Here is a 15000-nt window from a genome sequence, read left to right as displayed (position 1 = left end):
CAAAACTTTAGAGCCTCACACCAGAGAGTAAGAAATAAAACTGTAAAAAGCTTTGACCAACGAAGGTACATGAAGATTTTCAGCTCAGCAAACTGGCTCAGCGCCATGCAGGAGGTTAAAATTAAGAGTATTTACCCCACCACAACCACCTAAGCTTCTTGTCTCAGACGGCCTCAAGGTAGCTGCCATGACCTTGAGAGAGAGGCAAGGGTCCTCGGAAGCAAAGGATTATGTCGGTCCAAGAGCCACATCTAGGGAAGAATGCAGGGCGTATCTACTGGTACATGAAACTGACCGGAAGCAGACAGATCAGAAGCCAACTCAGGTTCTGAAGGAACTGTATTGGCAAAGAAACTGCAGGTCTGGTCTACAAAGGCTTGTGAGTATAAAACAACCCTCAGTGTAATTGACACCTGCAGGAAACGGTCCCTGGAAGCTGCACAGCTTCAAGGAATGGTTTATCGCCAACATTCAGTTCAGGGGAGAGCCATGGAGAGCCATGCAAATAATGGACAGGAATTTGGCCTATTCCAGGGCCAAGGGCGGCAGCAGGACGTCCTCAGAGCGTCTACCCAGCATGATTTCATCACTGTTACAGAACACAGGACTTTCCTTTTTAAAAAGTATATCTGATATAAGGCAGACTTTCATTGGGTTTAGCCACTGACATTTTAGGGTTGTTACAGCAACTGGTGTTATCCTAGTCTTTTTCTAAATTCCTGGCCTTTAGCATTCACCGTTTGCTGCTATTGTTGGTAACACTTTCCTCTGACCATTTTTAGGATTCATATTCAGTATACAGCTCAATTAGCAATTGATGCAACTGCTGTTATACAATTCGGTTGAAATTCTGATTAATAGCAGGTAAGAAATGATGGGTCTTTATTTTAAGAGATGTAATTCACCGACTCTGAGGAACATTTGTTTTGAAAATTCCTGATGAAAACAACTGAAGTCATGCTCTTTGTGCTATAAAAATGTGGGGACCTGATCATCATTTGTTTCTGAGGACTTGGAATTATTTAAGAAAGTCCTTATTTTACTCGCAGGAAATCTGTTAGCTTCTTCTTGGCAAGGACGGAACTGGCCCTCCAGTTAGATGAAAGCCAAAATGATACATCTTTACCATCTGTTCATTTGATTTTTAGAGAAAATGGATTAGGAGTATCTGTGCCAGAGACTATATCCCTGAACCCTCCATTGTATAACTTCCATAAAACCCCTAAATATTTGATAGTTATTCAAGGAACATGTACTTAATTCATTTTTTGAGCTGATTTTATCCTTGGATCAGGTGAGAATATCAGAAAGTTGTATCAGCTCAGCCCTTGTCCCCTTCATCTCCTATCACCCTGTTCTACCCCACTGCCTGCAGAACTGTTTGGGCTGAAATCCATTTTTAAGTTATACTTGACTTTCCCAAGGAAATGCTACATCAAGCAGGTTTGTGAAAAACACATTTGTTGCAGAAACGCTGGTGAAGGCCCTGTGTACCACCTCTCTCGGTACCCACTATGTAACAAGGAGGATGAAGGGCCTTCAAACTATCACTGCATGTTTAAAACTCTGAAGAAATATAGCAAAATGCCAAAATTTTTAATGTTTGGATGGTGGGTCCATAGGTGTATGTTTTATTATTCTCTGTACTTTTGCATATTTTTGAACTATTTTATAACTTCAACAACATCACTCAATTTCTAACTGGCCAGAGGCATCCACTTCCAACATTTGATGGTCACCCTCCCAGACATCTCTCTACTAAGTGATTCAGCTAAGAGCATGTGTAAACTTCAGTGTGGTGGACCTAGGTTCATCTAGGCTTTTGCTACTCACTGCTTCCGGATTTGGGGTGAGCTACATCACACTCTGAGTGTCAGTTTCCACATCTCTAAAACGGGGATGCTAATGGTGCATTCCTCGTAAGCCTCTTGTGAAGACTCAATGAGAAAATGTGTGTCAAGTGCTAGCACAGTGCCTGGATCACAGCATCAATAAACGTGAGCTACCATCATGCATGTGATGTTGCCAAGTGGATCGTGCTATGGGCAGCTTGCTACGCCAGTAAACAGAATCCATGGTAGATAAAAAAGAGGAAAGAATAATAGAGTAAGAAAAATTCCATTTCCCTAGAAGAACTGGTATATTTTATGCTTATGGGTTGTGGACTTCTGGCCACCAAGAAGTTCCAAGCCAAACTTACACAAGTGGGTAAGACCTTCTGACCTGGGTAACCGTATTCCATTTCCCCATTGTCTTGAGGCCCTACTTTCTGTGACTTACTTTCACTCTCAATTCTGTTTTATGTACTCCCTGTAAACCACCTTATATCCCCTGTGCAACGTGGTTGGGACGAAAGGAAGGAAAGAAGGAGGACGGGAGAAGGCAGGGACGGCAGGCAGGAAGGAAAGTAAGAAGAAAGCATTTGTAACACAAGGCTTTGAAATTATTCCTTGTGATGGCGATGTTCAGTTCTTAGATGCACGCTAATTGGCACAGTTTTTCATCACAGACAGTATTTTTCGGGTGCTCTCTGCCTGCTCGGGGTTTGTTTTACGTTTGGCATTAAGCCTTTAGCTTTATCACGGGTGCAACTGTGAGTTTCCATAAATGATGCAACTTGAGGGTTGTCCTGGGCTCTGCTTTGCGCTGGCATCTGAGAACTCTGAGAGTCGGTTCTTCATTCTCTATGTGGACATTGGGCACTTTGTTTTTCGGCAGCAAATCTTTCATCCAAGGTCAATTTCCCTCAAGTGCTCAGCACCATTTCAGACAGTGTGTGCTCAAGGAATGCAAATTAATTTAATGTTAGCTTTAGCCAAACCCAGCTAGGAAAGCAAACCTGCTTTTAAAAACACTGTAAACACTGACAAACATCATCTAGATTATATGATGTTTGCACATATATAAATGTATAGAATTTTACCTTAATTCCAAAGGCATCATTCCATAGCACTTTTTTTTTTTTACATCTTTATTGGAGTATAATTGCTTTACAATGTTGTGTTAGTTTCTGCTGTACAACAACGTGAATCAGCTATATGTATACATATATCCCCCTATCCCCTCCCTCTTGAGCCTCCCTCCCTCCCTCCCTCCCTATCCCACCCCTCTAGGGCGTCACAAAGCATCAAGCTGATCTCCCTGTGTGATGCAGCAGCTTCCCACTAGCTATCTACTTTACATTTGGTAGTGTGTAGATGTCAGTGCTACTCTCTCACTACATCCCAGCCTCCCTTCCCCTGCCGTGTCCTCAAGTCCATTCTCTACGTCTGCGTCTTCATTCCTGTCCTGCCACTAGGTTCATCATACCATTTTTTTAGATTCCATTTATATGTGTTAGCATATGGTATTTGTTTTTCTCTTTTGACTTACTTCACTCTGTATGACAGACTCTAGGTCCATCCACCTCACTATAAATAACTCAATTTTGTTCCTTTTTATGGCTGAGTAATGTTCCATTGTCTATATGTGCCACATCTTCTTTATCCATTCATCTGTCGACATTCCATAGCACTTTTAAACTCATCTTTGAGTTAGCCTTATTTTTGTTCTTTGATGAGAAGGACATTTTAATTTGAAATTATTTAAATATATTTGTCATTATATATATATATTTTTTATTTTTAGAATTTAATTTTTATTTATTTATTTATTTATTTTTTGGTTGTGTTGGGTCTTCGTTTCTGTGCTTGGGCTTTCTCCAGTTGCGGCAAGCAGGGGCCACTCTTCATCGCAGTGCGTGGGCCTCTCACTGTCGCGGCCTCTCTTGCTGCGGAACACAGGCTCCAGATGCGCAGGCTCAGTAATTGTGGCTCACGGGCCCAGTCGCTCTGCGGCATGTGGAATCCTCCCAGACCAGGGCTCGAACCCGTGTCCCCTGCATTGGCAAGCAGATTCTCAACCACTGCGCCACCAGGGAAGCCCTGTCATTATATTTTATTGTAACTGGGGGCTATCAGAATGGGTTGAGGATATATGTGTGTTTTACATTTTTGTTCGATTATAAAAATGCAACATACACTTGTAATTAAAAAATGAGGAAATATAGAAAACTCCAGAGGAAATGAAGTCATTTATAATCCTTTTACACACAAATAATCACGATTAACATTTTATTATATCTTTCTCCATACATTCTTGAGGTTGTAGAAGTTCTGAAGATGGATTTGTAGATTGTTTCCAGGAAAAAAAAATTAGAGTGTTTTTTTGGAGTTCTAAAGGTGCCCTTGGAATTACGTCCACACTCTACAGTCTTCCCTGACTGCAAGAAAGCAGGTCATGGGAGCAGGGAGTCGGCCCGACCTGCTTGTCTGGAAGCAGGCACCATATCTTTTCTTCCTCCACCGTGTCTACCTTTGTTTTCCATCTGGGCTGGACTGGAGAGGCCGGGCTGACAAAGACCAGTGCACCCCAGACCATGAAGTCTTCCCAGGCTGCATTCAAGTGGGTTGAGTCATCTGCTTTCTAAACATGTCCAGAAATCTCAGTGCAATTGCATCCCATTGTATGACAGAAGGAGGAGGTGGGGGACAGGGCTTTCCAGCGCCCTGGGTACAATTCCTATGGCCGAATTAGTTCCATGCCTTTTAGAATGCTTCCCACTTCTCTCTTCTCCTTTACCTCAAGGCATTGCGCAGCCCAGGTTTTTCATACCCATCGTGTTTCCTTTTCCTGGAACTGTAGTCCTGTTCCTTGGAGGATTCTCCCCAATTCCCCACGTTGATCATGAGGTTTGATTAGGGGCTATCAGTCATTGTTCCCCTCTCCTCACAATAGGGTGAGTGTGTGACCCCAGCCAGGTCAATCAGAGACCTTCTCCGGATTTTAAAATGAGAACCGAGAAACTAGGACCTTGCTTCTGGTCCCAGCAAAACTGGGAAGATGTGAGCCGACTTCAGTGTCTGTGTCCCATGATGTGTGGAAGATGAAGCCACCTGCGAGAGGAATCGTCCAGTCCTCCAGAGGCAGGTGGGCAAGCAGAGAAGACGGAGGGAGGGAGGGAGGGACGGAGAGGGCGAAGAAGGGGAGGGAGGGAGGGAGGGAGAGAGAGAGGCACTCGGTCGTGGCCTAGGCTTTGTTTTAATCCTCCAGGTCCCCTGGATTCTTTCAAAATTTTGGTTTTTCCTTTCTTAAATTCTATAACCTAGCCTAGGAATTTTCTCTACAAATGAATTCTGAACTGGTTTTCTGTCCTTTGTGATTAGAAGAACCCTGGGCAATAGAAGCCGATTCTCCCCAGCCCCGCTTCGGCCCCCTGGACTCTGCAGGCCTCTGGCTCCTCCACTGTCCGGATTTCTCAGCCTTTCCTCAAGAGCCCCAAGGCCTCGAAATAGTCCATCCGTCTCCCCTTCTTCAGGGTAATCTCTAATTTACCGTAGCAGACAGCAGCTCTGATGAAGCTGATATTTGTTCTTAAAGAGTTGCTGCTTCCTTCCAAAGATTCCCCAGTTGGTGGAATTTGGCAGAAGGGAGGCCTTCTTGACCTTCTTTACTCCAGACTCTCATCTGGGGAAATGCACCAGGAAATGGAATTATTTAGCCTATCACCTGGACTCTCTTCTCCCACTCACCCCACCCTCGTCTCTGCATGTGGTTCCTCAAGCCACAGGGCTCAGTCCCGACACACGACACGTTTTCTTGGAGAGAGTGAGATTAACCTTGCAAAATTCCGCAGCTGAAACAGCTCCCTTCCTTGACACTGTCCTTCAAGCTGATTGTTGAGCTCTTTTCAACTTTTAATATTATTTTGCAATGGTGAAATGGCAAGATAATCACTTTCTTTAAGAGAGGTGACAGATGGTGCACTTTAAAACAAGAGAATGCCTCTAATCAAAAGCCAGTAAACACAATGTTGATAAAATGGTATAAAACCACCCCTTTCCTGTAATGGTATAAATCACCATACTAATCCTGGACTTGCTGGCTTTTCTGAATCAAACTTGAGTTATGGTGGAAGATGGGCGTGGTTTACTCCGTAAGTAATTTGCAGCACCTAACACGTGACAGGCACTGCGCTAGACTCAGTGACTGTCCATCACTCTGAGAGAACCTTATTTATGCCCCATTTGATTGATTGCACAATAGGCTGTAACTGCAGGCTGTCATTTTCCTAGGAAAGGCCTCTCCTGAAAATGCTCTCTAGCATTTACTGCTAAAGGCCAAGCGTAAAGTCCATATCAAGTTATGAATTTGACATCCACCAGTGCTCACGAAGAGACGGGGCTTATGCCTTTCCTTTGCAACCTGAACTTCCCACAGTTACCAGCCGAATCCGAATCCGAATGAGGTCGGAGAGGCTGCTGAACCCCTGCCAAATGACATTCCACTTGACTGACAAAACAGCGTCCCCCTGCTGTTCTTCTTCCTGACAGGTATCTATTTTGAACTCCTTCTGGAGAATGCAGTGACAGTTCCAGCCTTGATCTTTGCCTTAGCTCCCAGAGAGACCTCCCCATGCCATGTTTTATTCATGGTGTCTCCCAGGCTGGTCTCTTCATTGTAAAAATCGGTCGTGGGGGTAGGGACACTCCATGAACCTGAAATAAAGTTTGAGTGTCACAATAAAACTGTCCCCTTGTGTACGGAAAGCCTACAACCAGAGTCTGAGATGCTGGGGAAGGTTTGTGTACTGAGGATTTTTAAGGCAAAGCATCCATAGAAGAAAAGAAAATAGTTATTCACGTTGCATTGGAGTCGTGAAGGAAGTCGGTCAGATAAACCAAAATAACCTTTGCCGGGAAATGTGATAAGCTTCAGACATCTGAGACCATGGAGAAAAAAGATGCTGCAATGGATAAAAGCAGTAGACTGATAGATGTGCAGGGCTACAAGCAGGAAAGCTACAAAGAATGCACAGAGTAAACATTTATTCTACCTTCTCCCAAGAAATCTCTTCTCCATCAACTCCGTCATTGTCCTTCCTATAGGAACTGGATATCTTTCTACTTCACAGGTTAGAAGTTTGTAGGAGAAAGTATCAGAAGCATCTCTTCCACCTGCCCTAACCGCCCAAAACAAAACCAATCAAAACCAATAGCTAAGCATGACAGAGGACAGAGATTGCAACCCTGTATCACATCCGACTGATGAGTAACACATGTGTACCTTGAGAGTGATGGTCCTCTCGTGACGGGTGACATTAACGCTGTGGGGCTGCCCATTGGCCATGCTCCTGTGGTCCACGTCAATATTATACGGTTCCCTGGTGCCACCCAGGCTGTACCGGATCTGTAAGCTTCCTACATAGAGAAAAGAAAAGAAACTCAGTCATTTCTCCACTCTAGATTTCATTTTAATGTCACTTCCCCCACCCCTTGAGGCTAATTCCATTAAACTCAGCTTCAACGTCCATCAATATCACTGCCGTTCTGAATTCCGAGTCACTAGCTCAGAGGCACACTAATCCATAAAGGCTCACAGCACCAGGCACACACATGTTGTCAATCTACCAACAGCAAGCCATCAGTGACCATCATCTCCAAGTTGAAGCAGCAAATGGTATAAACAGTCCAAGCCGGGATTGCGCCTGGGATGGCAAAATGAGAACACACATGATATAGGACCATGGAGACGCCTACACGCCCCACAAAATACTCTGTGAAATAAAAAATAAATGCAGGATGCTGGGATGGTCTCATGCCATCGGCAAAGTGTGACACTCAGCATATAAAAGAATCATGAACATACAATATTAAGAATAAACATAATTTACAGAAGATAAATACATGCATGGGATTTTGGGTGGCTTCACTGAGACCAAGAAAACAAAGCAATGGCTTTCATTCTAGGTTAGCGACCTCATCAATCCAAATGCAAATCAAAGGCGAAAAGATGCGTCCTCATTGCCTCTCAGCTGTAGTTCACTTTGCCTCAACAAATTATTCTTTTTTCTCTTTCTTCCCAATAATGACAAGCAATATTCAAAAAGACTAATATAATATTCTAGATCCTGCTTTTAATTAATCTGCACAGCAAATGTAGCTTTTATTTCTTAGTTATGATTTTTAAAGGCATCGACTTTTTATCTCATTTTTTACTCAAATTGGAATCTTCGTGTTAATAGCTTTTGACATCTCAGAACTTAAAAATGGAGCCAGTAATTTAGCAAGAGTCTGGCCAACTGTAAAGCACCTCAAAGATTCTTTGTCGCCTTTTTCATTTTCCTTCCAGAGGAACAAAACTGATATTCTAAGTTGTGAAATAGAACATGATAATTAAAACTTAAAAAGTGAAGAGAAAAAAAGAAAGAAAGTCACTGGAAACTCCACCATCCAGAGGTAACTACTCTAAATATTTGGCAACATCTCCTTGTCGGTAATTCTCATGTCCTTATGTGTACGTAAATAAACGCAATAGTTTCTGAATGCTGCCCTTTCTTATTTAGTGTTACATGTGCCATTTAAAAGATGGAACTATGTTCCTGGAATTGAAAGAACAATCATGAATTACTTGCATTTCCTATTTTTCCTTTCTGAACAAATCTGGCAAGGCTTCACTATTTCTGAGTTTTCTCTTGGCACTTGATCCTAGATTCCTTTGCTTTATAGCGTTTCAACCAAGCACTGTTGACTTTCGTCTCCTGAATGGGTCTAAGTTCACCCACTCTCCCCCATCTCCACAACCACAGGGCCTCCACTGGCACCTAGAATGCCCTGGTATGGTTCCCATAGGAGCCCGCCCCTGCACGCAGAGCTCCTGGCCTGACTCAGGGCCCCTGTGCTGGCCACTCCCTATCAGTGACCTGACGGCCACCACCTGAGCTTCACCTGCATCGGCTTCTGCCTGGATCACGTGACCCAAATCAGTCCCTCCTTTAAAAGTGATCACTCTTGACCCCATTTCACTCTCAGGCGAGTCCCCTCTTTCTGTGCTCTCTTACTACTAATCCACTAATGGAGGTGTCTCACTGGGACCTCAGACACAACATACGTGAAACCAAACTCTTGATCTTCCCCTCCAAAAACTATTCCATCACAATTTCCACATTTCAGTTAACGGCCACTTTATCCTTCCAGCTATTCCTGCCTAAAAGCCCTGATTCCCCTCTTGCTCCTACATTACACGTGTGATCTATCAGCAAAGCTTCTTGGCTCAGTCTTTAAAACACACCCTGAATCTTACTGCTCTCATCACCTCCATTTCTATCCCTGGACCAAGCCACCCTCGTCTTTTGTCTGGATTACTGTACTAGCCTCCATACCACCTACTGCCCTTCCCCCACGTTCCCTCAGCCCAGCGTGGCCTCCGCCCCTCACATACCTGGTCTCTCCACACGGCAGTCAGAGCGGTCCTCTGCTCAGAGCCCTCCCATGGCCTCCTGTCTCACTCACAGTAAAAATCGACGTCTTCCTAACGGCTCACCAGGCCCTCTGTGATCTTCCCCCTCATCTCTGACATAACCTCTCATTATTCTCCTCTTTTCTCACTCCTCACCCGAACACACTGGCCTCTTTGTTGTCTCCCCAGATGCCGGCACGTTCCTGCCTCAGGGCCGTGGCACCTGCTGGTTCTTCTGCCTAGGATGCTTATTTCCCCATTATCTGCATGGCTGACCCCTCGCTCCCTTTAGGTCCTGCTCAAATATTGTCTTCTCTGTGATTATTTCTGTGACTTCCTTATTAGAAGCAGAATTTACCCACTCCTTTCCCTTGGCCAGGCTCTCCCTTTTCTGCCTTATTTTTTCCCCCATGAGAGTTCTTACCATACAACATACTACATACTGTACTTAATATGTTTACTGCTGTCTTCTGCTAAAATGTAAACTCCACGAGAGTAAGAATTTTTGTTTATGTTCTTTACGACTTAATTCCCGACGTCTGGAACAATGCCCGATACATGGTAGGTGCTGGATAACTGCTCGCTGAGTGAACGGATGATGGTCTCCTTGCCTCTGTGCTTTCTTCCTTCCCATGTTTTCTTAGCAGAGAAATCTTTTCAAGATGCATAACTGACTAGTTGTCTGGTTCACTTAAAACTCTTCAAACTTTCCAGCTGCTTATAGGATAAAGACATACATTCTTAACATAGCTTATGATGTCCTGTCTGATCACAGCTTGCCAGTTACTTTATTTTAAAAGATGCCATTTACTCTCTTACTTTTTACATTCAAGCTACCTAGGACTTCTCTTATTCCCTAGGAAATACAATTCTTCCTGCCTCAGGACCTTTGAATATGTTGCTCCCGTTTCCTGAGCTACTTCTCTCCCCACCCCTCAGTGATTTACCCTATTTTTTCTTTATTCTAATAGCATTAAAAACAATCTAGTGTTTGGCAGTGAAGGAGATGATTAGGCAGTTGTTTGGCTACAGGTAGAAAAAACAAGTCGATTGTCTTGAGTTTTTATTCTCCACTTTACTTCTGGTGCTCTGACCTTGTATGATCACAGCCAGTTTTCTTAAATACACAGCTGTATTCATTCATCATTTAAAACTTAATTCCTTTAGAACATACTTATTTAGTGCCCCTGTTGAACCCAAGTTTTCAAGGTCTAGAAGTGGACTGCCTGGCTGGCTGTAAGTGTGGAGTCCACTTCTAATACAGACATCCATCCCCAGCCCCTGTACGGTATGGGCCAGGCCGTGCCTGGATCTGGGGATGCGAAGAGAAGTAAGAGAGGGCTCTGCCTTTGAGGCTGGGAGTCGGAGGAACTGGTAATTATGCCAAAAAAAAAAAAAAACCCGGACATTTTTCTCCCTACTGTCTCTTCGTCATTGGCCCCTTTATGTTCTCCAGCTCATTACAATCAGTATTAAGTTGTTTTCATTATTTTTTCTCTTTTCTGACTTCTCTAATTGCTTCACTTAATGGCAATGGAAATGATTTGCTTTGAGGAAAAAGATGAGTTGGACCTTAAAATTTATATATAGTGAACATCTATAAACAGTAATGGCAATATTCTTGAATAATAAAATTTAAATGATATACTTATTCCTTTCAAACAATAGCACAAGAGAACCACTAAATGACGGGAAGGAGAATATTATTATTTGTTCATTAAAATAAAATATTATTAAGATGGAGAGATACTTCACTTCTTGCATCTCATGTTCATCTCCCGGGTGAATTAAAGCAGGTATAAGGGACTACTCTTTCATTGGCTGCAGCAAATAATGTGCTTAACAGATTTATTCTCTCCTTGTCATCAACATTACCATCAGCAAACAATTACAGTGCACCTATTGCAGGCAGGAGATGTAGTGTGGGGGCCTTTCATCTCACTGGGAAGGCGGGGCATGTTTATAACGAAGATGGATAACAGTACAGTGCACTAAAAGCCAAACAAATGACATTGAAAGTAAGTGTAATAGGAGTTTAAAGTAAGGAGAAGTCATTGAAAGGAGGTGAGACTTGATCTGGGTCTAGAATGAAAGGCGGGTATTAAGCTACAGAGGAAGATGGAGCTTTTCCAGATAAGGGCACACAGCAGGCAGCAGGGCAGACGTCCTTGGGGTGCGTGAGGAGTAGAGTTCCTGGAGAAGGAAGAGCAGGGAGGTGTGGCCTCACTATGCGGCAAAACGTAGATTAAATCATACAGTGTGTGTGTGTGTGTGTGTGTGTGTGTGTAGTGTGTTACACTTACTAACTCACTTGACTTTCACAGCACTGCTCTGAGGGAGACACTGTGTAACAGATGATGAGACGGAGCCACGACTGCCCCAGATCCCACCATCTGCAAACATAGAAGCAGAATTCAAACCCATACGTTCCGGTTCCGCACTCCGAGCTCTCACTCAAGAGGCTGGTGGGTCCTGATTGGAAGGTGCTGGGACTCGGGATCTGTCCTCCTGCTCCTGGGGAAGGAGGCCCTCCTGGCTGTATGACAGGGACACTGTGTGTGAAGGAAGACCTACTCTGGCTGGGCTGGGCAAGGTTCGGGTGACTGGAGGCAGAGAGACGGCCGGGACAGAGCATCCCAGGGGCGCGCTGAGGTGCACTGCTGCCCCACGGTGGGGTCACGGGGTGCCAGGAGCCCGGCTACCCTCAGGCCTCGGCAGATCTGTGGAGGTAAGGGCTGCTGGAGCCCCTGGGCTGGGGGCCTCCCGAGTACAACCTCATGCATCTGCCCAGGTGCCATTCAAAGATAACGTTCTATGTGTGCCACGCCAGGAGCAATGTCGGGAGGCACTGAATCAGAAGACATCTGCCAGGAGAGTAGCAGTGGGGAAGCAAAGGAAGGGATACTCTGGAAGGACATGGTGAGAATAGGATGCACAGGACTCGTCAGGCTGGATGGCCCACAAGAGGCGGAAGGATGGAGCGTTCATGAATGAGGCCAGGCTGTGGGTTCCGGTGTCTGAGAAGCGGTAGCACCGTCAGAACAAGAGGGGCCTGGTTCTGGGAGCAGCGAGGACAATACAGCTTCCAATATGTTAAGTTTAAGAGATGCCGGGGCATTTAGTTAAAACTGTTTATTTTATTTTATTGACATTTTGGCTTAGTCCTCATTGATTTCTTTTCCCTGAATGAGTTCCTCAAATTTTTCTAGCTTTAAATCTCAATTCATAAAAAATGCAGCATTTGGAGTATGGAAAAGCCAAATTCTCATTAGCCATTGAGGACGGCCTTGCAATAATTAGACAGAAACTGTCCATGCTTTGCAAATGCACCGAGTGTTCCAGCGGTCTCTAAGCAGGGCAGTGGAGAACTCTGGGTCCAGCATCAGACACCTGGGTTCAGGAACCCCAGTTGTGCCATCACCAGCTGAGTGTGCAAATCACCGAATCTCTCTGCACTCCAGCCTACCACCTGCAGGAAGAGGGTAAGAATGGACTCTACCTTACAGAGTGTGTGCTCTCGGGAATTAATGCATGTGAAACACTTAGCACAGCTTCGGGCAGCCTTACACGGTAGCCGTTAATATGGAAACGATCAGTCAAAACCCCTGCGCGCGACAAAGGCCCACAGACACACGCGTGAGTGCTCGCAGGGGCCGCTGCAGGCTTGGGGGCATGAGTTACTGGATAGAAGTGGGACCGGATTTTAACGTGGCAGTGGTTTGAGAAGCAGACAATACAGCATCTACTGAGGCGTGTTCCTGACAGTCTTGACCAGCTAGAGGCGAGAACCATCCTCCCTGCCCGCTGAGGAGAGGCTGGGGCATGAGCATGAGGGTGGAGAACAACAGTGGATTAAACAGCTATTTAATCTGATGCAGGAGAAAGAAACTGAACACGTGACCTTCCAGAGAGCAGGGGTGTACACTTTTCTACTTCCTCACTTCCTGATTTAACTGTTTTTTTCTGATGAGAACGGTGACACGATCATTGAGAGCATTTGACATGTGTAGAAGAGTATTACCCAGGAGAAACAAATCAACTACCCAAACAAACAAAGATACTTTGTGCTCACATTATTGCTTTTTTTTTTTCCTATCCATCTTTTTTACAGAGCTAAAACTGATATTGTACAGTCAAGGCTGTATCGTGCCTTTTTTTGGTTTCATATAATATTACATAAAAATTTTCTCCATGTCATTAATTACTCTTCATAAATATTATTCTTAATGGATACACGATAGTCCATAAAATGGTGATTCCCTCTTTTACTAACCATTTTCCTAAAATTTAACTTCTAGGTCCTTTCCAATTCTTATTTTCATAAATAATATTATAAACTATGATGAACATCTTCACGCTGAACCTTTGTCTGATTTTCAGCTTCTTTCTTCAGAAATAATCTCTGAAAGGGAAAATCCTAAGGAACATTTTTTTCCCACCCATCTTTTAAACTAACAGAGCACTGCCCAGAGAAGTTTAAGAATTTACTATTTTATTAACACTCAAGCTGAATTGGGTTAATAATAATAATTTTTAGTTCCCACAGAAGAAACTCTTGATCTTTAAGATGCTACAACACTGGAATAGCTGTCAAAAAAGGCTGCAGGACCTACTAGAGAATGGACTTGAGGGGTTGGGAAGGGTAAGCTGGGAAGAAGTGAGAGAGTGGCATGGACATATATACGCTACCAAATGTGAAATAGATAGCTAGTGGGAAGCAGCCGCATAGCACAGGGAGATCAGCTCGGTGCTTTGTGACCACCTGGAGGGGTGGGATAGGGAGGGTGGGAGGGAGGGAGACGCAAGAGGGAGGAGATATGGGGATACATGTATATGTATAACTGATTCACTTTGTTATAAAGCAGAAACTAACACACCATTGTAAAGCAATTATACTCCAACAAAGATGTTAAAAAAAAAAAAAAAAGGCTGCAGAGCTTCAATCGTTAAAGAGCAAGACGAGAGAGGGAGCCTCCGTGTCTCCAGCCTGTACAGTCTCCCTGGGGAATGAGAGAGGTTTGCTCCTTGATAAACCTAAATATTTTTATTTGTAAAAAAGAGATCTTAAAACTCCAAGTATCATAGAACTCAAGTTTTCAGAGAGGAAATGGACTCAATGTTTGGCATGTTTATATGCTTTAGAACTGCTTAGATTTCTCTGACAGATCATAAGTCCATTTGTATATTCTAAAATCGGATGCCTATTTTAGTCGCACTGACACTCCTGGCTTAGTGTATATTTGGAGATGGTCCCCGATATTACAACACTGAAGGGCAGATGGTCCCCGATATTACAACCCTGAAGGGCAGAAGGCTAGGTATCCTCGTCCTTACCGGTGGGTTTGACGAGAACTGCCAGGAAGTCGGTGGTGAAAGAGCTGACGTACAGGAGGATGCAGGGTGCCTTGGTGGTGCTGAAGCTGAAGCGGATCTCCTCGCGGGCCAGGTCCGGGGCCCCATTCTGTGGGTCCCGGGAGTTCTCCGACCTGCCGCCCGATTCCTTAGCACTGGACCCGGGCGCCTGGAAGTTATACCGCAGCCACATCCCCTCTTCAAAAAATGCACCCACATCTGTTGAAAAGGAAAGAGAAAATGGAAAGGTGAGAAGTCCGAGGCTAATACCACCAACCATTTAACCTGGGTAGATGGTGAGCTTTGTCGTGGCCGCTAAGGCCGTTCCTGGAGGGCGGACCGACTCCAGGAAGGGAACGTCTACGCAGATGG

General features: G+C 44.3%; 1 protein-coding gene across 3 annotated transcripts in view; it reads right to left on the bottom strand.

Moving 5' to 3' along the window:
* Positions 1-15000, bottom strand: part of CNTNAP2 (contactin associated protein 2) — a 2064732-nt gene that overhangs the window by 157249 nt on the left and 1892483 nt on the right. For all 3 annotated transcript variants that reach the window (XM_082473843.1, XM_082473842.1, XM_082473844.1), the window contains 2 exons: positions 14611-14847; positions 7105-7238 (listed from right to left, as the gene is read on the bottom strand). In XM_082473843.1, coding sequence (XP_082329969.1) covers positions 7105-7238; positions 14611-14847 — 371 coding nt within the window. The remainder of the gene's footprint in view (positions 1-7104; positions 7239-14610; positions 14848-15000) is intronic.

This window comes from Balaenoptera physalus, assembly GCF_965194825.1.
Source record: "Balaenoptera physalus genome assembly, chromosome: 8".
NCBI lineage: Eukaryota > Metazoa > Chordata > Mammalia > Artiodactyla > Balaenopteridae > Balaenoptera > Balaenoptera physalus.
This window is presented reverse-complemented; position numbering and strand designations above follow the sequence as displayed.